The sequence below is a fragment of the Syngnathoides biaculeatus genome, chromosome 17 (assembly GCF_019802595.1).
Source record: "Syngnathoides biaculeatus isolate LvHL_M chromosome 17, ASM1980259v1, whole genome shotgun sequence".
NCBI lineage: Eukaryota > Metazoa > Chordata > Actinopteri > Syngnathiformes > Syngnathidae > Syngnathoides > Syngnathoides biaculeatus.
The window spans coordinates 13,790,105-13,815,200 of NC_084656.1; the positions used below are offsets into that span (position 1 = coordinate 13,790,105).

The window sequence follows — 25,096 nt, forward strand, 5'->3', positions numbered from 1 at the left end:
GATCACGAGTAATATCATTGTAATCTTTATAAGTGAGTGGGTGTATTCATTTAACTTGGCTCGGAATGGAACCCAGTGCTTTGTCTTAAAAGTCTGATGTGATAGAAATGGGCAAATAGACATTTCTCTTGCATGACATTGCATTTACATATCAATAACCTTACTCTTTGGCATGAACCATTACACACTTCATTCAGCAGGTCAGTGATACACTAACAAAGTGAAAGTTGTTCTCCTGCAATGTATAAAGCGCTAATAATAATGAAATCTATCTCAAGATACTTCTCTGTCTCTTACCTTCGAACATACAGCCTTGGTGTTTGTTATTGTTCACATTTAGTTGTACGCGCGCTCTTCCGCGAGCCTTAATCCATCGTAGACACTTCCTCAACTGTGTTTTAGGCTTTGGAAAATGAATCAAGCGGGCCCCTTGTAACCTAGCCGGATAACTTTCATCAGAATTGCACGTTCCCCAAGTGCATCTGAGGACCATTTTCTTCCTAACATTAACTTTTCCAAGCACACGCTACTGACAACAAGCATTGGTTGTGGGACAATATGGTGAGAGGGGTGTGTCAAGCCAGGGGTTAAGACAATGCGGCTATCTGATTGGCTATTATTGTACGAGTGCTTGACACGTCGGAAAGGTCCATTCTCCTTCCTTTTTACAGAAGCACTGGCAATGCTTTTAACTTGTTCACTTTTTTTTTTTAATACATTTTTTTTTCTCTGTCCATGAAACATCAGTGGACAACACACAAAGAACATATGACAAAAATTCCATCTCCTTAAAAGTTGACACAAAAGTATGACAAGGTACAGTTTGCCACTTGGCGGCGATAGGTCAAACACAGCAAAGTAAAAGCCACAATTTATTAGCAAGGTGCCGGCTCCTCCTCAGCGGTATTGTCCGCGTAAACATCAGCCCACAAGAAAAACGGGACAAAAACCAGTACGTAAGCAAGAGATAAAATTTACTTTTGTACAAAAATAGATTTTTTTTCCTTTTTTTTAATTTTCAATTTTCTTGAAGTTTTCTTTCTGCACCAAACAAAGCAGTGATTGTGTCACAAGCTCTGCATCCTTTTTTTTTTTTTTCCTGAATTACATTTTCAAACATACAATTGCCAAGCAAAAGATACAATTTGAGGGGGGTTGATGTCCTTGAAGTCTTCTTTTCTTTTCTATTTTTGTTGTTGTTGTTGTTGAGGTCCCATCAGTCTGCTGAGGAGCTTGTTGTTGTTAATGTACACATGTGGGCTACTGGGATTTTGCTGGTTGACTTTTTTTTTTTTCTTTTTCATTGGGATGGGGAGCCTGCAATGCATAAAATTGCTCTCCTAGATAATCCTGTAAAATCACCAGAGAACTGGCATGGAATCACTTTGCTGTTAAAGACTCCTCTCCCTTTTTTAATGGTGGAAATACTCATGGTACAGATCTGCTGATATATTTATTTATAAATATATACACATATACATATTAACAAAATATAGCTTTTACATTATGAAGCATCCATGAAGGGTTATTGATTTTTTTTTTTCCCTTGTCGGAGGTGGGACCAAACTTACACAACAATCTACATTTTATGGCTTAATAGACCTGCGTCATAGATCAGTCTTCAAAGAGCAGACACTGATTTATAATTATAATTTTGGGGGAAAACAAGTGGCTAAAAATGATGACAAAATGCTGCAACACTCCTCAAAAAAATTTCCTTTTCTTTAAAACAGACAAATCATTAATTTTTGTATGTATATATTTAATATATAAATACTGTACTGTAAACTGAGCTCATACTGGCAGTCAATACTGTCACCTGGATAATTCATATTAATAATACAGAAACCTTGGTCGCTTCGACACGCCAATAAGTCGTGAATAGTTATTGCTCTTTTCCGATTTCACTCTTCTTTTTGGCAACACGACGCACAGAGACTGTGCCACATAAACCCTGCGAGAAAGTGCCGCGTCTGTCAAGGTGAAGTACATGCAGGAAGAAAAATAATAATAATAATTCGAATAAAACCTCATAGCGTTGCAGTGCAGATTCTCCTCCACCAGAGCGAGCAAGAAGCTCATCGCTTCTTTCTTTTCACTTTTTTTGCCTTGAGGACTTTTTTTTTTTTTTTTTTTTTTAAAGGGGTGAAATAAGACCTCCAGATTTACCACCCCGCCACTTCCCCCCTGCCGAAGGCCTTCTGTGAAAGTCGAGCCGAATCAGAACAATTATTCACATGTGTCTCAACGTCTCCAACCTAACCTAACCTCAATTTGATGTCATCTAAGTCAGAGACTAGCAAAGTTGTCAGGGTGTCGCCAGAGACTGTTAACCTAGCAAACTTTTACTCAGGAGCATTTGGGCCGTGCTAAAAAGAAACTCGAGAATAGCTGTAATGTTATGAGAAAGGTCATAATCCTTCAGGCCCTCCGATTGGCTGGTGATTGATCAAGGGTTGAGAACAAGCGCTATTGAAAATAAATATAAGGATCATCATTAGTTCTTACTGTGGAATAACCTCGTTTTAGTGAGAGAATCGAGTCTGAACGTTATGCAAAATAATATAATTTCACTCCAATAAAATCACAATCCAACGATTTGGTCACTATCTTCAATTAAAATTGGTCATTGTGGGAATGTCTAAATGTATTACTTTGGCAAAGTCTTGAGGTAAGGAACAGACCAATATGGTTATTTGAGTGAGTCGACAGTGAGTTCCGAGGACCAGGGTTCAAACCCCGCCCCGCCTGTGTGGAGTTTGCATGTTCTCCCCGTGCCTGCGTGGGTTTTCTCCAGGCACTCCGGGCTTTCTCCCACATTCCAAAAACATGAAACCTTAATTGGAGACTCTAAATTGCCCTAAGGTTTGATTGTGAGTGCAGCTGTTTGTCTCTATGTGCCCTGCGATTGGCTGGGAACCAGTTCAGGGTGTACCTCGCTTCCTACCCGATGACAGCTGGGATAGGCTCCAGCACTCCCGCGACCTCGTGAGGATAAGCGCCTAAGAAAATGGATGGATGGATATTACTTGTGAAGACGACGAACACAAAGTCCCACAAAAAAAATAATCATAAATTAATGTCATCTTTGTGTAATTTATGTGGCTATGCATGTAACATGACTTTGTTCTCTTTAAAAATGCTTAAATTATGGTCATATAAATTATTCTTGTATAATTACAACCGTACTGTTATACGATCATGTATTAAAAAAAGTTAGTCAGGCCCAATTGCTCCTTACTAAACATTTGGTCAAGTCTAGCAAGTGTAAAGAGCTTGGATTTAATTATATAAGATCTGAATGTGAATTGAAAATCACTTTCAAATATGATACTCCTTTTAAAAAGCCATAAAACGGTATAAAAATAATAATGGGATTGTAAATAAATTGAGAAGTGGCACAGCCCAGACTCCGTCCCATCTCTGTATTAATAAAACACAGTGCTCAGGTCCTGACTCAATCAAAGTGCTCATGAAAGAAAGAACATGCAGATCAAAAGAGAAATCATGAAATCATAATCTTTCTAGTGTTATTTTTTTCCTTTCATATAGTTATTCAACATGTACCCTTGACTCTGCCGTTCCATAATCTGTATATACTGTATATACATAATTGAAGACCCCCCCCCCAAAAAAAATAAAATAAAATAAAAGCAGTTTGCTTCCTATGTAAAGCCAATATATGATTCAGGAGCTGACGAGAGCAACACGTCAAATATCTGCATGAAGCCAGAAAGAGAAAATGAGTTTCTGTCAAGGCCGACGACCCGTGCACGGCGGACAAGCGAACGCAGCCGCTTCAGGACGGAACAGCATATTATACGTGTCATGATCGAAACAATTTCGGATTTCGTTGCAAGGGAATGGTGCGGGCGCAGCAAGTGTTTGTCCCACAGGGGAGGAAAACTAAGTGGGGCTATCCCGATTGGATCCAGGGGCCAAACTCCCACCTCGGAGGTCAATTATGTTGATGTCAGCTCTGTCGTGAGGTTAAGTGCAAAGTAACAAATAAACAAACAACCGCTCTGCTGCAATGATAAGCGCTTCTCTTTCTGGATATACTGTCAATGGGGCAAGCCCAGATGAGGAGGGTCAACAAAGTGAGGTAATAGTGCAGTGCTGCTCTGAAATGGAACAAAGACAAAACAAAACAAACAAACCCCAAAAAAAAAAAAAAAATTAAATACTGTTTATGGTTGTAACTTCCTGCGATGAAAGAGATGAGGTGATCTTGAGAAGCTTACACCTGCAGTGTTGAGCGGTTGAGGGGCGGAGGTCAGAATTCACATCAACGAGAGGCGGGGGAGGTGGCGGGGGGGGGGGCAGGAGGAGTGGTGAAATGAACGAAAAGGTGACATCGCTACCTCAAACGTGATATTCAAAATTCACACACCGAAGATTCAACGGAAAAGGCAGAACGCTGGAATGCCAGTTGTCGGTCGCACATAGCGTCAACTGACAACTGCCTGGCTTCTTCCTGTGTGCACAAACGACCGTGCAGATTGTACATACATAACATGCCCCCCACTTAGCAAATCGAGGTGGATCACAACATTTTCCTGATTAGGCCGATTCATAGACTCGCCCTCGCCCATGTTGTTGCACAGTGTTGATACAGTAAGACATGGTCGGATTTGTTTGGACCTGGGCCAGACACCTGAGGTTCTTCATCACTTGCAGTCTTTGTAGCACACCTGTTAAGTTGGAGATCCCAGAAAGCTTACAACTTTTTTTTTTTTTTTCCTTTTCCAAACAACTAGTGCAAGACGTGTTGAGTCCAGTCAGGCAAAGACCTCGAGTTTGTTTTGAATCAGTCTTGATGAAAAGCAAGAGGCCCGGTCTAGTCCGAGTATCTGCGAGATTGTCCTGCTCACGAGGCCGAGGGTCTCAACGTGACGTCCGCACCGCGTTTCCGTGCACCCTGCAAGTGTTGACCGTGAGGATGCTGAGAAAATGCTAATGAAGGCTCAGTACATTGCTTTTGTCTTCTCTCCAACACGTTGTGTGAGATATATTTATATATCTTATTGATAGTACTTTACAAGGTAAAAAAACACATCCATGATTAATTAGCTGTTTCTGCGGGATTGATGGTGATGCGGGGGTGGGGGGAAAAGTTCACCATCTCTCTCTCTCTCGGTGGAGGTGGAACATTTTTAAAAAAGGACCCTACTGCTTTTGACCAAAGGGCTGCTGGGAAATGAAGAGGAGGCAGGTGACGGCCTCGTCCTCTCTGCTATTATGTCATTTGATGCGGTGCTTCGAGCATTTCCATGAGGAAGGTGTCGATGGGCGTGTCGCCAATGAGCTTGAAGAAGAACAAGTGCTCCAGACACTTGAGGCCGATGGAGCGCAGTGCCGGTAACCTCAGCAGCAGCTTGGCAAATCTGTCACACAGCCGAGCGATTAAGTTAGCAGGAGGTCGGGGCGGAGGGAACATTGAGCACACTTTCCACCGAGAAATACAGTTCAGTTGAGATCTGTACGGATTTTGCATAGTCCGAAGTGATTCGCCCTGTACCGTCTCGCTGAACTGAACCGTACCGCTTGGTGACTTATGCCACAAAACGTCTTCCCCACGGTCATACGGATGCAGTTAAAGTGCAAAAAAATCATAGTGATGAACATTTCATTGAATGCACCATTCCTATAATACACTTTTCCAAAGTATTCATCATGTGTTCCTTTTGTCCATTTTCTTAAATAGTCAATGTGATTAAAGTGATTCATCATCAATTAAACAGTGGACCTTGATATTCAGGATGGATAGGGACTGCGCCCGACTTTTAATTAGGATAGAAAAAATATCTACACATTATTATTTTTTTCAAGCCCGAAAAAATAACTGAATAAGCGGGACGTCTTGCTGATAATGATTTCAAATGATGGTTGCCTTAAAAAAACGAGAATTTAAAAAAAACCCTAATCAATGCAAATTTGAATCCACAAGTGCACGTGGTGGGGTTCACTCTATTGTTTCCATAATATAGAAATATATATTTTTGTCCTGTTTGAGTGTTAGGTCAAACAGAATTGAGGATCTGTATCCCTTTTATACTTGAACAGTAAAAACATTTTTAATTTAAAAAAATAATTAACATTTTTTTACTGGATTGAAATACAGCATTCCAAATATTTATATATAATTATTAAAATTATATTTATAATATGATTATAAATATAATAAGTTAGTCTATGTCACTCAATTTAGAGCTTAAAAAAAAAGATAAGTGCTATTTTGATTGAAAAACATCTTCAGCAATAGAGATGGATATAACCTTAACAACTCTATCCACCATTGAAATTGTGAGTTCCGCCTGTGACTGATTGGAGGATGCCAGACTTGCCCTTCCAGAACTGCTGCTAGTTTCATTTTAAGGACGTTCGACAGGTACGAGGGGGCGAGGATTGTAGTTGCCAGTCCCCCCCCCTCCCCCCCTTTTAAACGCAGAACAGCTAAAACTTCAAAGTTATTACATTGCAAGCACGGGACGGCACGTCGCCTTGCATAAGAATTGAAGAGTTTGTTTTCAAAACGAGACATAGGCATTTTTTTCAGATTTACGAAACTCGCGCCAAAATTATCCATTCGGACCTGGATAATTTTGGCGCGAGTTTCGTAAATCTGAAAAAAATGCCTATGTCTCGTTTTGAAAACAAGCTCTTCAATTATTTGACTGCAGAAGGCGCAGTTGTTTTCTTACCACGAAAGGAAACGATGACTTCGAAACTCCACAAGGTCGTTTTGCCTTTCGAATTGTAAGTGTTGTCATACCTGCCAGGCTGCTCCGGGTACTTGTGTTTGCAGTAGGCCTCTAAAGACGCGTAGACTTTCTCTCTCAGAGCCTCCACCTCACTTGGGTTTGACAAACCTTTGGAGTCTGAGAAGAGACACACAGATGACAGCTGTAAGTCATAGAGAGACATTGCAAAAATAAACTTATTCCGACTTGGGGGTTACCGTTTTTTAGTTCAGATAGAAGGAGGCTCACTGTTATTAAATTGGCAACCATTTTCTCATCTCCATACTGCGGGCTTGTGAAACAAAAATGAAGGACAGGAGTTGATAGACAAGTTTTCAGTATGAACGTCCTGGCCCTTTCAGGACTTTGTCTACCTTGCATTCTGTGCAATTAGCACTCCGCCATGATGACAATGTTGATTAACATTGGATTGTGAATTAAAAACAAAATCCTCAAGAGGACAGTGAGAACATAGCACATCCTTTTTTTTTCCCCTGTCAAAACAATCTGGTGAATTCCAACTAAAAAGGAGTGAAGTGGGGCCAGTGGGCCCGGCAGAGTCCCGAACAAAAATGCAACACAGAAGATCAGTGCGTCTGGTTTGGACTGATCCACTTTGGCATCAGAGGGATGGAGAGTCATTATGGTGGTTTGGTTTAGTGGGTTCCTTTGGCATGTTGTTCATTTGGAAGGAAAGCTGTTGTAAGTAGCGGGCTTTCTTCCATTAGGAAATGATGGCGTTCAAAAGAGTTCACCTGTTCAAAACAGGAGCTGAAGTAGCACAGCTCAGTTTGGAATGCGCTCATTTTTGTCTGCTATATCCTCCAGTAAGTACTATCTCACTTTACAAAACGTGTTCTCTAAGTGTAGAAAGTGCAATTTAATTCCTCCGCTAGATCGAGCCACAGCGGAAGAAGAGTACATTTACACTGCATCATCTTTAACTGAAAATGGAAAACAGAAGTAGAGTCTCAAAAATGGATGTTTTGAAAATGACGTCATTTCAGTCTAAACATTAAAAGCAGTAGTCTGTGAAAATGAAGGGTATTTATCTTATGCATGCACATAAATATTACTTACCAAAAAAATAGTTGTAACATTTGTGCTTATAAAGCTTAAGCACAAATGTGTGTTGTGTCAAGTATGACATGACAATATATATTTTAAATTCATGAGTTTTTTTTGTGTTTTCAGTCGATTTTGCAAAGTTATGTGCTCCTACATTATTCTGACATATTTGTTTGTGAAATTTATCTTAAAGCATCAGAAAAAAAATCTTATAACTGCAGTAGTTTACTATAGTGAGATACAATAAAGGCACACATTACTACTGTTCATTATAATTACAGAATATCAGAGGTATGATATACAGTAAATGAGTCACATTTAGGAATACTCAACTCTTGGGTGAAATCTCAAGATGACCCTGAAACGTATTTTGAAGTACACGTCCATCACGTCAATGTTTCAGTAACAACATTTTAACAAAAGGGAGAGTAAGTATGTATTAAATATGTCTAATTTCACTTCCCAGAAAGTCAAAAGGCAGAAGCTGGACAGATCATAAACCTCCAAATTATTACTACTACTTATTACAGTGGTGAAAATAAAATCCAATGTAAAAACCAATATCACATACAGTATCGGAAAAGGTTTTAAGAGTAATATTTTGGTGAAGGCTACATCTAGCTGTTCAAATCAGTTGCACGGCCAAAACATGTTGATTGAGTATACAGTTCAGTTCTTTGTCAAGCTCCCTTATGAGTATTAGATCATCCAAGCATCTTAAATAAAAACGCGTGCACAATTTTATCAGTTCTCAGACAATTCCATTTTTCATCTGTCGTTCCCTCCTCTTCGAGAAGTAAATGCTTGGTCTGCAGCAGTTCCCCACTTTTTGGCAGCATTTCAAAACTACAAAATCCCGAGCTGCGTTCCGGTTCCACAACAGCTTTTAGATAAATTTCTCCCGTTTACAGGTCTACTCTCCCCATCTCATTGTTGTGAAAACCAAAGTGAGGATAAAAAGAGTGATGTTTTTATTTCCATCAGTGAAACTGATTATTATGTACATGGGTTAGGTTATGGGTTATGGTTACCTGGGTTAAAAAGGACTATAGCTCGAAGGCACCCCAGTTCTGTCTTATCCATCTGCATATCCCGCATCTTTGACACCAGTTCCGTGAGCACTCTGCACAAAAGGCACAAAAATGTGGCGATGAAGAAATGCATAGGTTATACATTATAGGCGCCAATGAGAACATTAAAAAACATTTCTGATTTCCTGCAATTACAACTCGAGACAAACGCACCCATATTGTCACAGCTCTTTGATATTTATAAAGTAGTAACTTGAGTGATTTTCACAACAAGAAAGTCACAGAGCAAACTGTGTCATCTGAAACCAGCAACCTCACTTATGTTTGAGTGTGCCCGCGCGTGACGTCACTCAAGTTCGTGTCGCCGGCGGTCCTCGCCCTTCTCCGACAAAGTCACACCTTCTGCATTGCGTCACCCGGCCACACCCCCGCTCTCTTTTCCAGTGGAGTCAATAATAACTCTGAGCTCATCGTAATTCAATTTTCAACAAGGAACAACAAAGAAAAAAGAAAAAAAAAGACTGATGTGGTTATGATAATCTGTCTCATTTAAATGAGGGAGACAGAGCGAGAATGCGAGAGATTTAGATAAACAAACATTATCAGCTGTGTGTATCTTAAAGCATGCCACAATTATTACAGAAACGTAATTTGTCCCGAGGCTGTGACTGCAGATTGTACTGAGGCTGGCACAGATATTGACATATGACTCAAACGCTGCTATTAAATCGACTGCCAGCTTTGTCTCTTGTTTTACAGATGATTCAACTGGCAAAACAACAGACACTCACTGGCAACTTCATTAGACGTGCTCGCAGAATCAAATTCCAAAACAAGAGGTGTATCAAAAACGCTTCAAAACGATGGTTTCGTTTTGTTCTGTTCCATATTTTGTTCCTCATTAAATAAGATATTAGAAAGACCACCATTTTGAAGGAGGATTTCATAGCAAACTACAGTTATTAAGGCAGAATCTTGAATGCAGCTATTGTCTTAGATCTCGAGATTGTGCTGGGGTACCTAATATTGTGAAACAGAATAAAGGACCATGTCTCTATATTTAAAAATTCACACAACGTTTGAGCATTAATCATTGAAATACACCGGTGTTCAACAGATGCTGTAACCGCCTGTTAGATATTAGCCTGTGACAGTTTGTTGACCTGAAACATCAACAAAACTCACCAGGGGGGTTTCCTTCACCGCCAGTGATTTGGATTTTTTTTTCATGCCCTTTAGTGTGGGGTCAGATAATGGATACTCCCATCACTTTGTGAACAACAAATTATTTTTTATTGTTATGCTTTAGATTCATATGTTTCGTGAATGCAAACATTGACAAAGCAATTAAAATGCATAATTAAAAATGTGAAAGTAAAAGTAAGTAAGTTTCTTTCGGCTTGTCCCTTTTGGGGTCGCCGCAGCGTGTCATCTCAGATGAACGCACATATATGTTTGGCACAATTTTTACGCCGGATGCCCATCCTGACGCAACCCTTCTCAGGGAGTGGAGGCCCCAGTGGGATACGAACCCACAAACCCTTGGTTTACCAAACCAGTGCTCTAACCACTGAGCTATGGGGCAATTAAAAATGTGAAAGTAAAAAAAAAAAAAAGTCAGGCCAGACTCTGAAATTTTAATAATAAAACTTAAAAATATAACACTGGGGTGTATTTTCGTAGACTGTGTCAGGGGTGGAGATGCGTGGTGATTAGGGGGTGCTCAGAGGCACCTGAGATGGTATGCCCCTAAATTTCTGTTTCAATCCTAAAGAGCCACAAGAATAATGTGATCAATTCAATTCCCTTTTCAAGAGGGAAAATGTTCAGTCAGCAGCTAATAAGGATTGGGCTATATTAAGTGAAGTTTTCAGATTTTTTTGCACCCAAAGAATGATTTCTGTTTTCAATCAAACATTTTTTCTTCATTTACAGAAAAATCAAATGACAATCACATTATTTGAAACAAGCTAAGCTCATTCACGTTGAGAGTTGCCGGATGAGGTGGCTCAGGCATCTGATGAGGATGCCATTTGGACGCCTCCCGGACCTCGGGGACAACTCGGGGCATGCTGGAGAAACTGTCTCCCGGCTGGCCTGGGAATCCCGCAGGATCATCCTGGAAGAGCTCGTGGCTGGGGAGGGGAAGACTGGGCTTCCCTGCTAAAGCTACACTGAATAAGTGGAACCGGATGGATGGATGGTGCAGTTCAACACAATGAGCCACCAGAATCCAGTCACTAACATTTGACGAGCGCGACCGCGCTCACAAATCTGCACCGTCGAGCACAAAAAAATCACGTGCCTAAATTTTATGAGTAGAAAAAAATAGATATTGAAAGATGTCGCTTATTTTGTGTAGTTTTGACATTCATTTATCTGTTTATTTCATAAACGCTAAGTAAACATGCCTTCTCCTAAACAATCAGTCTTCACCCGGAAACAGGAAATCCAAATTAACCATACTGAGCATGTCCGGAAGTGATGCCAAATGCGCATGTTCAGAGCTTCTTCACGTGCTGTGAGCGGATTTACTTTGAAAGTCATCAACATCATGAGCCGTGTCAAAGGAAATTCAGTTCCAGCAGGAGTGCTCAATGCGTCGATTGCGAGCCAGTTTTGATTGATCGCGTGTAAGCATGTCCAAAAAAAAAAAAGACATTTGACTATCATCCACCTCATTGCTTGATTCAGGTGTGACCAATATGTCGACCGCACGCACATAAAGGCGTGTTCTAGCAAGCCAGCCTCCGATTTACGGCAGTCGCGGCAATGCCCCCGTGCACCCCCCAACCCCCGGCTAACTATAACAAGTATAAGATTGTGATTTACTTTGACTTGATCTAAGTTCTAACAGTCATTTTCCCCCCCGTTATCTTGAAGTTGAAAACTTTTCCCCTCTCCATGCTTTCCGAAGATATTGATGATCTCCTGCTAGCTTTCCTCAATGGGTTGACAAAAGATACCACCGTAAATTACGCTAGATTATAACAATACATCACGATTGCCGACAGGAATGTTTGTCACAATGGATCGCTAACTTGTTGCCACTGACGCCGATTATGTTGAACTAAACTTTCAGCATTTTCAAAACATTGCGGGTATAGACCGTTCGTGTTTATTCCTTGACAGGCCAGTGCATTTAACTTTTCTTCAGATCAAGTTTGTCAGATCAAGAATTTTTATTGATGAAATTTTTAAATACCGTTTTACATCATGTTCTACTAATATCAGTTGAAATTGGAAATGATCATTTCTGAGTTTTAAATTTTTGTTTTCTATTTTAGTTATGTATTTGTTTATTTTATTTTTAATTTACAGTTACGTTATATTAACCCAGTAAGTTATTTTAAGATCTTGAGATTCCATCCCTAATCACACCCGCAACTTTATCTGTGAGCATGACTGACGACACCTGTACATTTTTCAAATGTGAGTGACTGAGAATGGATGACTGCATACAAGCTGATCTATGTGTGTATGTTTAAATATTTTCCCAAATTCTAATAGTACAGGAGTGTTGGACTCCACAGGTTCCACATATTTTTTTGTTATGTGGTAAGACTCAAAAACATTCAATCTAGGATGACGAGGACGGCATTCCAACTTAAATCAAAGCAAGCTGCCTGCCAGTGACATTTTCCTTCAGGAAATTTCATATCAACAAACACGATGCAGCTCATAAATAAGCAAGTGAAATGCATGCTTCAATTTGTACAAGGCAAAACTCCCACAGACCTGTCAAAGATGGCTCCCACACCGGCACTATGGGCACTGTTGCGGTGGACGTGCAGCCCGGTGGCCAACAGAATCCCGTCCTTAACGGCTATCGAACGGTGCGAAAACGACGCAATGAGGAGTTCATTCCAACCTGGGGCAAAGGCGGTGAGAGGGATGGAGGAAAAGAGTGAGGTAAGGTAAGAAAAAAAGCAAATTGTAGTCCAAAAGTTCACAGTACTTTCAGGCTAAATGAAACTGACAACAAAGGGCGGGTGTGTGTGTGTGGGGGGGGGGGGGGGGGTGGAGGGAACTGCAATGATTCAATTAAGCTGCGTGGTGAAAGCGTTTAGGGTTCTCAAGCACCGGCATCGGGTTATTACTAAGACATTGGATTCATACTTTCTGAAGAGACAGGCGTGTAAAAGGGATGAACTGTGGCTGTCAACACGATAAAGACAACAGGCTTGATGTGCCAAAGCAGGGGCTTGACACCAAGAGCACCAAAGACACAAGACGCTGATCTTTGAGTGACAGGGCTCCTTTAACAGTTCTGCCTGGCAACACTCGCCTCTTCTCCCTTGAGTTGAGTTTGGTACGAGAGGAGCCGAGTTTCTTTTATCTGCGATACAGCAGAACTAAAGTGGTTATTTATAGAAAACCTGAGAGCTGAGAGCAGACGAGCTCTCTGGAATAATGTCTCTCTCGCTCGCTCTGCCGGGCTGAAGTCTCTCCATCACTTGTGTGTGCACAGAATAAAGACTGATGGGAGGATGCTTTTTGATTTCAGGGGTGTGTAATAGCATTTCTTCTCCTCGAGGTGGATTAAGAATATAATGGTGTAATTTGGAGCGACAGGCAGCCAACAGGGGCAATGTGTCAGGAGACCCTGAAAGACCCTCTTACATGTGATGGTGAATGGAATAGAAATGACAGACAATTCACACGGTTTGGAATCCAAACTTGTATGGTCTTGAGCATCTCTACAAATATAATAATACGTTGTTGATAAATATAAACACTTTGATTAGCATAAACTGGTCGAATCCAATTGAATTTCATTTGGTTTCACAGGGGTGGAATACACCTTTTGCCGAACCAATCAGAAGGAAATTCAATGTAATCGTGCAGCGACTTTTGTTTATGCATGGCGTAAATATGACTCCTCTCAATGGAGCTTGTTTTCAAGTACTTTTAATTTGTCTTCAATCAGCAATTGAATATATATATATATATATATATATATATATATATATATATATATAAACAATCCCAACTATTGTGCTGAATAGGCAACAGAGCTCTACTTTGATAAATGACGTGACTTTCGAGACAAAGTGCATGTCACATGGCTGTTCTGAATGTAGTGCACATCATTTGTTCTGTACACCCGATTGGAATAGATCATGACACATGCAAATCGTTAGCCAGAGATCTTCAAACAGAATGATTTAAATCGGAATGACAACAAAGTCTCAAAGTAAAGCAGGCTACTGTGTGGTCAGTCTGCTGAAGACGAGCCGTCTCTTACCAATCAAATATACGTTGACAATCACAGTACTCAACCACTGGCTGAATAATGTGTTCCACTTAAGTTATGTTTAATAAACACCCAACACTTTGGTGTTAGTGATATTTCGGGAGTTACACATACCAACGATGCAGACCGAAGTTTTAACCGACATCGCACCGATGGAGCGAGCTGTTTAGTGCCTTACTTCGCTAGCTCAGAGCCTAGCTGGTTATGCTGCAAGCTACCTCGCAACAGCAGTTAACTGTCTCCGTTGTTGGAATCTATGCAGTGCACATGGAGCACGGTTCTGGACTGTGGAGATCTGAATGGAACTAACACCGGCAAGCGTGTTCCGATCCACTAGCGTTCCATGACTCCACTAGCAGATAATAACACAGCTGTTCAACTCACTGGGCTCATCACAACAAAGACAATTTATCGAGGTCGGAAAATCTATCGTGTCCATTTCATTTATTCAATGATGAGTCGATATCACAATTATCGTGACAGGCCTCATTAGTACTGCATGCAGTTTACATGAAGTAAATACAAACTACGAAAAATGCATTGGGACTCCTTGGCAAGTACTGAAATGGTAAGAAAATCGCAGTCGGGTGCTATTGAAAGACTCTGTACAAGATATACAGGATATCTACAGAATATTGTCGTGCATCCATAACATTTGTCAGGCAGTTGTGTCGAACGTTGGGAGTTGAAAGTTGCGGTCTGTGGGAGGGTTAGTGTTTCCACATTAAACTCATCCAGCTGCTGCCTTTAAAGCATGGCAGATGAAACAAAATGTGGCAAGAAGTCATCCGATTAGATATACTGTCTTACCCCTTGATTAACTTGCATCCAAAGTTCCTGAAGCTTTAGAAAACAACCTTCCCCACCCACCTTTTTTTATTTTTTTTTATTTGCAGACTAAATAAATAAGACGGTGGTTTCTGTGATTGTAACACATATTTGAAACACACATTGGCCTTCCTGGGGAAGGCTTCTGTGGTCATATTGGAACTCATGCTGATGATTCAACCGCAACCCTCAATGATGAAAAATGTGTCTATCATATGAATTATAAGAAATTGTATTCTGTTCTTATTTTTAAATCAAATTAGAACACTAGTCATTGTGGATTATCTGCTTGATTCAGGAATAGCATTTGAGTCCATTTTTAAACAGACCTGCTCGTAGAAGGATGACCTGGTCGTCCAGTGGGAGCTCAGAGAAGTGGGGAATCCTCTTGGCCCATTCGACCAACGTAAAGAGCTGTTTGTCAGCAGCTTGACAGATGTTTGTCACGGGGTCGTTGGGCTGCAAAGAAAGGAAAGATAGAGGAACGTAAGTTAGGCAATTACGTTGTGTGTTTACTTGTGTATTATCACTTGGGTAAATGTGAAGATTGCTATGAATAAAATAATCTTAAGAGGAGAAACAAGAACATCAATAAAACAAAGTGGAACTCCCAAAGGTAGACACACAGGTTGCTGTTCACATATTTAAAATATTGCCTTCACAATTAATCCAAGTAATGTGATGTTAAAGATCGACACCTGAACAAACCACTTCACTTTACATAATTTCCAACAGGTTTTTTTTTTTTTGAAAGCTGTCACAGAATGTTTGATTTTGGAGGTTTTGGCATATTGCTGTTTCCCAGTTCATGGAATAAATATATAGCGCATTACAAAAGTATAAAGTCAAATGGTTCTATTTGTCTCCGATACGACCCCTCTCCATTAAAGGCTTTAATACAAACATTTATTTTCAGGGAGTTCTCCATCTTTTACCCTTCCGATCCCAAATAAGGAATTTCAAATTGATTTCACCACATTTGTGTTTTTTTTTAAAAGTAGGAATCCCCCAAAACAGTAAATAATATTGACAACAAGCAGCACACCTAATAATGCATGGAACACAATAATAACATTAAACATATTTCAATTAAAGAGCTTTCATATATTTGTGTATTAACCATTATAGAAAAAAAAAAAAAACAACCTACATTAGGATTACCATTGCTATTAAATTTATGGACAACTGTGTCATAAACCTTACATTTGTCTAATTAATTTAAGCACTATTTCTGTACTATATTACTACACACTATACCACGATATACTACTATAACACTGCAGAAAAACACTCTTATTGAGCAGACTTCTTTTTTTTGTGGCTCTTTTAGCAGACACAAAGAAGCTGTTTGGAGAGCGAGTGGAGCTCAAGAGGCCTCGGGTGACATTTCAATGCAGCGCTGAGGAGCTTTAATGCGACTTCATATCCAAATTGGTCATGGCCACAATGGCTCCACTGTTTTTATACATCCTTTACATATTGTTAATGTCACCATTTTAGCTGTAGAAAATTAGATATAGACAGAAGATAAAACCAGGCAGTCTTTGAAGGAGGATGGATAAAGGTCACGCTGGCTTGTGCCTTTACCTCGCAAGGCTAGTTTCTATGCGAAATAAAGTGCCCAAATGAATCAAGCAGGAAAAGTCATCTATTGATTTTACTTCATTAGAGCCACTCAAGCTATGAGGGGAGATGAGCATAAAAGCTCGGAGAAAGGATCACACAGATGAACAGCTATTATTTTTCAAGTACGCTATGTAAGACACTGAGAGCAGACTTTGCTTTGACTTGCTTCACGTTGGGAGCGAAATGATATTCATGCCAAACAGGGAGAATCATCAGCGGCTGTGACAGCAAGCAAAATGTAAAGAAGGTTTTAGCTGTACATTAATTTGCTTAACTGGTTAATTTGGAAATAAAACCCACTATGGCAGACCTGGGCCCATAGGTCATATCTGACCCCTTCAAAGTCTCTGACTGGTACTCTCTGTAGTCAAAATAAGATGTGAAATACCCATAGTGCATTTATTTTGTAAGTGGTGGTTTTATTTTGACAACTTCTGCAGGTCACCAGGAAGAAATGTCTGTGTTGTTTTGTGTGTTTGCATTTGTGTATGTTTGTGGGTGTTACAAGCAAGAACGAGCAAGAGCTATGTGTCTGAAAACGACCACTCGTGTCCTCATGTTAGCAGCATTTTCATTTCCTGCATGGCGGCAGGAAGAGGGGGATTCGTGCTGATAATGAACCCAACTCGGAAGAGCAAATGTCAGATAGCTACTGGTGCTCAAAGCCTGAGCACACTTTTCATGTTTTAATATATATAATATATATAGGTAGCTATACTCCATATATAATATTACAAATTTAGATTTTAGTCAGCAACTAACTGAATTCTGAAACCGCCTTGAGTTGAACTGTACCCATTAACGTTAGAAATACAGAAATGTCAAATGTCCTGTGAAAATGAAGCATGACGAAAGGCCAATTAAGAGACCTACTATAATTATATAGTGCATTTATGTGTAGGTTATATTAGTGAGTTTTACTCAACGTCAAGTGCGTCTCCTCACCCGAAGTTTCAAAACTTCGACAAAGACTGCCAGCCCGAAAGTGTCCATAAGAAACTGTTCAGAGGCTTTGTTCTTTGACCAAAAGGGAATGTATTATACACTGCTGAGATTGTAATGCAACACAGACCCAGCATGCCTGACTAGCTAAAATGTAAATCCACTCGAGCGGGGGATTGACAATCCCAAGTGCTTGTGCCAATCTCTAATGAGTGATCTGCTGCTATCCTAGGAATACAAATACTTGATATGAATCTCTGTAAACAAAGATCGAGCACACGCTTTTGTGTATAATTCAAATGAGGTAAGTATGCTTATTCTAAGTATCCCCGTGTGAACTTGCATACGAACATAATTGGCATAACCTCCCCAAGTTTCTTCCTCCAAAGCCTGTTGATCGATTCTAAAAGCTTGGCGGATCCAAACTATCAACTGCACCTCTCAAGAAGAGATTAGTTCAGGATGAAGGAGAAAAGCGTCCCTCCACTCACGTCCTCCTTTTGTAACAAACGGACCAGAAACATCTCTGTCTGTCCTCCGTGTTCCCTCCCTTCGGTGTGAAACTCACACTGACTGCCGAGTATCACAGAGATGCAGTGGAAACAAGAAAAAAAAAAGTTAGCGCAGACACAAAGAAGACACTCTTTTGGAAAATGAAAGTGGTGTCGTATTCTTCAGTGGGAGAGTGAATACTGGCAACTCATGAATATTGCAGCGTCTGATCTCCTTGGGAGACGTGGACGGTGTAGTTGGGCATGAAGGATATCGTGAGACGCGCTTCCTCTCAAAAGCACATAAACAAATCAGTTAATTCATTGTAAAAGGGCCGACCCGAGTGGAAACTAAAGGCAAACACAATGTGTCTTCACAGCGCAACGCAGTTGAACCTCACCTCTTCCACAAGTCCCGGAGTTCTCGTTAAACACAGCAAGCCTCATGAATCTTGCATGACTATCTTAGCAGTATTTACACTGACCCGGTTTCGTTGCCTCTGTTTGCGGAGATGACAGAGGAGTTTTCCTGCAGCAATCCTAAGGCATCACATTACTGTACTCAGTGTTCAAATCTCCAACCAGCATTTAGGATGTTATCTGGTCACGACAGAGGGGCACTGTTGCAAGCTGTGAGAGGGAAACCCTCCAACAAGCCACAATTTTACTGTGTCAGTGACAATATGTAAAGCTTTAATTACCGGAAAAACTGTTAAATGCAACTATAAGTAGGAAGGTTGTAAGTTAAGAGTAAAACGGGAGATGCGGACTCTCCGATGAAAATGTCATTGTTTGAGGAGGAAGACTTCCCTTTCAATTTTTCATTATTCTGCTTAAAACAGCCAATCATAGCGTGACAACAGGATGAAAATTGGATGCTCACACATCAGCACCGAAATGAATTACTCAAGTGAAGTGTCCCACTTTTATTTTTGAAACCTATTCGTCAGGAGTGGGGAATGAATCATCAGGTAATTATCATTTAAATAACAACACTTCCTGCCTATATTTTTAGGAGAGATAAGAAACTATTGTTTTATGGGAATATGAGCAGAGACATTTGAGAACATCCATCTAGAAGGTAGTTAATACTCCCCCGTGCCCCTCCCCGAAAAACCAAAAATAAAACAAAAGATACCTGCAGGATGAGATAATTAAAACCTTAAATAAGAGGCCTCTGCTTATCTGACTGGCCACACATTACTAACGCATGTTTAACTTCTGTTCTAGGTCACCATGAGATAAACATTTTATTCAGCTTGGTCAGACCCCAGCCATTAGACGGTGGTGGTGGCCCATTCACGGCCTGGGCCCTGTGATTAATTACAGCACGGGGCAGTGCCTCTCAATGGAGACCTTGCAGGGGGCGGAAGGGGGAATTGGGGAGGGCGGGGGTCGAGTGTGCAGTGAACGCAACTTGAGAGAAGAGGAGACCTTGTGGTCAAGACAGCCTGCAAGGCAGTTATTCTGCTAACAGCCCAGGCCACAGTCTGGTTAAGTGGACTGTTATCCAAAATTGTTATCCCAGAGGTATAACCATGCATTTTTAAGTACAGCAGAGCCTCAAAGGGCTTTTCTTTGTGTTGCCGCTGCTGTCCTCTCACTGAACACAAAAAGCAACATACAGATACATTTTATGAATTAATCACGCTACAGTAAAATACACTGGAACCTCACATTTTGAATGTCCCTGAGACCATACTATTAAGAGTTCAATACAATTGGCACTCCCCCCGTCCCCTGACTCAAAGATTTATTCAATAAGAAAAAGCCTCAATAAGCTATTTGTATACGTTACGTGAATGGGATTCAAATTCAATGGATTTTTATTTCAGACACCACTCTACTGTGATTTGACTTTATGCACCGTGCTATGTAATGCGGGTTCCCACACAGGATAACTCGTTTTACAAATCAGAATCCCAATGATAACCGAGGTAACTGCTGTAAATTACACTATCTTTTTACTATTTTTTTTACCGCAACCGACATTGTCACTGTAGTGCAGTTACTTCTGGCGAGTCACCAGCCAGAAATAAATAAAAGTTCCTCTTTTGCTGTGTGAACGCAAACCCACAACGGACCACTGGAAGCTTACCTACCACCAATTTCAGCGGAGAAAGGCCTAAACATAGTGAATGAGTGAGTCAGTGTCTGAGCTGACACCCTAACATCAATGCTTATCTACCACATGCCTATTTGGCCACCTAAAATAGCTCCATTTACTCACATAACAGCCTTCACATCTCCACTTTCACTTCACAGGACATTGCCCTCCCCTGAAGCAGACGATTCCCCGAAGAAGCCCTCCGCTCTTGCTCTCTCCTCCCACCTCCTTCTTCAACCTCACCTTTCCTCCCTCCTTCACTCTCGCCCTTCGTGGGATGCTGCGCGGCTTCAGTGTTTCTTATGCTCCAAAAGAATTCCTGAGAAAGCGGAGACTATGCGGGGATGCTTTCAAGAACAGTCTGCCTATTGTATTATTCATCACTTTTCGTCTTCACTGTGTCAAAGACAGCCCACATGGCCAGCTGTTGCAGAGGGGGTGACTGGGAACGAAGGGAGCTCATGCAAGGTGGGCAAGAAGAGCGCTCCTGATCAAAAGAAAGCAGTCTCTGTCAAGATGGGAACGAGGCACTCAAACCAAAGGAAAAATCAGCAACATCTTTAATGTCAGGATGTGAATGGACATTCTGACCTAACCCCAAAAAAACCAACACCAATCCTTGCCTGTCATTTTGCAACCTGTAGTGTGGTTCTCAATAATGCCATCACAACATGTTCTGTTTTAAGACAAGACAAGGTTCAGGAAGAATGTCAGTGAAGAAGAAGAACAGAAAATAAAGAACATTTGTACAAATACTGCGCATTCCAAAAACAGTCGAATACTTTTATAGATTCTCAGACTACATAGAAAACATACGGCAGGACCTGACAGGCCACATATTTTACAGTGAAATTTTTTTTAAAATGAAATCATGTCCTATGGCACACTAGAATACATTTTACTGTAATATTACAAATCTACATAATAGTTGCTGCATCTAACCAAGTAAAATAGAAAAGCAAATGTCATAAACATCTACAACCTGCTACATTAATTTATGAAACCCCACAACTCCATCCATCCATTCATTCATGGCCTGAGCAGCTTATCCTCACAAGGATCGTGAAAGTCTGGAGCCTTTCCGACCCATTTTCGGTCAGGAGGCGGGGTGCACACTGAACTGGTTGCCAGGCAATCGCAGGCCATGTATCTCCTTCAATTAACCAATGATGCATGCTGTTTAAAAGCGGACATACAATACTTGCAGAACATGCAAACTCCACACAGGCGGGTCCAGGATTGAACCTGAGACCTCAGAACTGTGAGGGCGACGGTTTACCAGCTGAGCTACCGTGCTGCCAATTTTTGGACATCATAAGTTGATTGGATAATTTCCTGCGGCATTGGTGATGACACCAATAGGGTGCCACGGCAACTGGCTGAGGAAACACTGTGTTGTGGTATGGAAACTAGTGCAACAGATTAAAAAAAAGTGGAAAAAAATGAAGGAAAACTCACCGAATTGGATGGAACTCCAAGATTGGTGTCGATGTAGGTTTCGGTTTTGGGTTCCACCGCCTGCTCGGCTTCCAAAATCTTCTCCACGGGCATGTCCTCGTTGGCGCAGCTGGTCGACTCCACCTCATTCTCATTCCTTTCCTTGGCTCGCTGGCGCTCCTCCTGAACGGCTGCATGTAATAACACTGGTTCCGGTCACTACTGCTGTTTCTTATTTTGTCATTTTTTTCAAAGAATATATACATTAAAAAAACACCCCTCCTAAAATGTGATTGACATACTTTAAAACTGCAAAATTTCAGTGGCAATGTGTTGTTGGCTAATGTGCTAAACAGTTGACCGCTGTAGAGTCCATTATTATATTTATTCTTATTATAAGTAGTTGTATAACAGAGACTGTCAGACATCTGTGTAAAGTCTCAATAGGGTTATGATGTGGACGTTAAGGTGACCAATAGAGTTAGGTGTGAAAAACGATTTCACATTTTCACAAGTTGAGGCATGTCCAATCTATCAGGAAATAAATAATAAAAAAAAAAAAAAGCTAACAGTTTTATGAGATTCTGACTGACTGAAAGATGGAGTACTTTTTCCATGCTTCACAGCTTTTGACAGCTTCTTGGACACAATGTTACACACAGACTACAGTATGTACAAATGACCTTGAGTATATACAGTACCCCTGAACCCACAATGCAAGTAAATACACCCAAGTGAGTTCAGTCATCAGCAATTCCCTCAAAACCATACAACACTCAAGAGCTACATTACCCACACAGCATTGTAGGAATGCTCAATGACTTATCTCTTCCTTGTCAAAGCAATGTGTTTTTCATGTGGTCCTCCATGCTAAACATCTGGTGCCTTTTATCCACAAATTTACAAACAATAATGTACAGTCTGTCACTGACGTGTGGTCGCCATAGAGTCTCAAACTTTACTAAAACACAAATCAATGAAGACTGTTTTGAATATCCCCCTTTTTTTTTTTTTTTTTTTTTAAAATGTCATACACACTAACTGGTTTGAGTATAACTGCAGCGCTTCTGTCATCTGATTGGGTTGGCGAAGAGACACAGGAAACGGTTTGTATGCTCAGCAGACACCGAGACTCACTGTGGCTAAGGCATGAAAAACCGCACCTCCACCCTTAAGTGGAGAGAGGAAAAGATGCATAAGTGCGTGTGCATGTTTTGTTTTTTTTCAAAGTATAAGTTACTTAAGTCAAAACACCACATTTTAAAAAACAAAAAACAAAAAAAAAAAAACGGACTACTTCAAAAAGTTTATTCTGCGTGGGTTTATAAAAGGTTGGAGAGAAAATCATGTTGCGTCACTGTTGCTTTTGACAATTTAGTCAACTCGCACACTTCTGCGCACACCTGGAAAAGCGACCTGCCGCACAAACGCAACGCAGACCTAGAGTTTGCAGAATGATCTGTTTCCAAACATTTCTGCGGTCATGATGAGGGGGTAGCGGCGGTTGTTCCAGGAGGAGAAGGAAAGGGGCCCCACTTTAGAGGATCTGCTGTCTGGCGGTGGAGGTCAGCCCAAGGGTAAAATACTTGTGTTGGAGTCAGAGAGAGGTGAAGGGGGCTGAAATGATGTTAACTTTACTCTCCTCCTCCTCTCGAGTGCAAGAGTATAAATTTATATAATCCTGTTCTTCTTTTCTGCGGATTCACTTAGCTTTGGACCACTACTGCCTTGTTCTGCAACTACTACCCTCGGGCTGTAGTGTGAGGTTTAGGCAGCACCGTAACTTGGGCAAGTGACAATAAATGATAATATCCTGAAAAAGAGTCCTTCACTGGCAAAGGGGAGGCCAAGTAAAGGTCAAGGCCTTGTGAAAGTGTTTTCAACGTTGAAGTCACACTCTCAGGTACATATGCTCTTGGTTAACACCCTTCAACATCTTTAATCATTGCCTCTTGCCATACGCTTTGCTCACCCTGTATATATCTGGATTTGGGAACAGCAGTGACCATAACGCCAAGTGTAATTGCTGCTTCCAAAGTGCGAAACAGCGCTGAACAGTCTTGCCGAGAGCGCTAATACTTTTAACACTCCCATGAGGTGTTAAAATTCACACCTTTGTGTCTGTGCGCACCCAACCCCGACGCTCCTTGTTTTTTTGTTTACTGGAATCTTTCATAGGTGATCTGTGTTTCAATTTTGAGTGATGAATTCAGGTTGTGAAAACAAGCATAGTACCACATAAAGACTGGATACTAGTTGCTAGTCCTCCCAGGCTTTGCACACCAACAGTATCTATCTACGAATTTATGTTGTTGAATAAAATGAATGCCAGGACACAAGCAGAAACCCTACATACTGCTCGTCTTCCCAAAGAAAGTTCTTATGAAAACTGAAAAATACCACATAATCAATTTTGACTATTGTGTATTTAGTGAAGCTCTAGGGAGAAGAGATAGCGAGGGTGGATGACTTCAAATACTTGGGGTCAACAATACAGAGCAATGGTGAGTGTGTTAAGGAAGTGAAGAAATGGGTCTAAGCGGAATGGAACAGTTGGCGGAAGGTGTCTGGTGTTCTATGTGACAGAAGAGTTGCCGCGAGGATGAAGGGCAAAGTTTATTAAACAGTGGTGAGGGCGGCCATGATGTATGGACTAGAGACGGTGGCCGTGAAGAAACAACAGGAAGCAGAACTTGAGGTAGCAGAAATGAAGATGCCGAGGTTCTCGCTCGGAGTGAGCAGGTTGGATAGGATTATGAGTTCATTAGAGGGACAGCCAAAGTTGGATGTTTTGGAGACAGGGTTCGAGAGAGCAGACTTCGATGGTTTGGACATGTTCAGAGGCGAGAGAGTGATTATATTGGTAGAAGGGTGCTGAGGATGGAGCTGCCAGGCAAAAGAGTGAGAGGAAGACCAAAGAAAAGGTTCACGGATGTTGTGAGGGAGGACATGAGGACAGTGGGTGTTACAGAGGAGGAGGATGCACGAGATAGAAAAAGATGACACGCTGTGGCGACCCCTAATGGGACAAGCCGAAAGAAATAGAAGAAGAAGTGTATTTCTGTCACAGTTGGGGCTAGTGAAGGCAAGGAAGGGCTGGAAAAAAAAACAAAAAACGAGTAGGACCCAAGTGCAGGGAAGCTGGGATGCAATGCAGGAGTCCAAGAATCTCAAAAAATGATATTTAATCTAAAAAAAGACCCAGCAAACTAAACAGTCCAACCAAATTATCAAAGTGAAAAAGAAAATCTTTTATTAACCTAAACTAGAACCTGTACAAGATGACGTCAACAACCAACAACGCAATGGACCAATAAGAACTAACCGATCCAGGGATTTAAAAACACAGAGATTGAAGAGACAACAAGGAACACCTGGACAAGAGGCGGGTGGCTGGAGCTGATTGGTCGGCACAGGGACGAAGGGAAATATGAACAAGTAGACACAGTTAACAAAATGAGCCCACGAAACATGGAACACAAGGAACAAAAGCAGCCCAACCAAAAGAGAGACCGTGACAATTTTATAAGGTAAACTAACACAATGTATGTTGTGTGGACGAAAAG

General features: G+C 41.0%; 1 protein-coding gene across 3 annotated transcripts in view; it reads right to left on the bottom strand.

Moving 5' to 3' along the window:
* Positions 1 to 318: 318 nt before the first annotated feature.
* The window catches only part of LOC133490857 (retinoic acid receptor RXR-alpha-A), a 97,928-nt gene continuing 73,150 nt past the window's right edge, over positions 319 to 25,096 (bottom strand). For 2 of the 3 annotated variants that reach the window (XM_061801429.1, XM_061801431.1), the window contains 6 exons: positions 21,552 to 21,736; positions 15,257 to 15,386; positions 12,581 to 12,713; positions 8,843 to 8,934; positions 6,776 to 6,881; positions 319 to 5,387 (listed from right to left, as the gene is read on the bottom strand). In XM_061801429.1, the coding sequence (XP_061657413.1) occupies positions 5,240 to 5,387; positions 6,776 to 6,881; positions 8,843 to 8,934; positions 12,581 to 12,713; positions 15,257 to 15,386; positions 21,552 to 21,736 (794 nt within the window). In that variant the 3' untranslated portion in view covers positions 319 to 5,239. The remainder of the gene's footprint in view (positions 5,388 to 6,775; positions 6,882 to 8,842; positions 8,935 to 12,580; positions 12,714 to 15,256; positions 15,387 to 21,551; positions 21,737 to 25,096) is intronic. The other variant, XM_061801430.1, reaches the window with a different exon arrangement.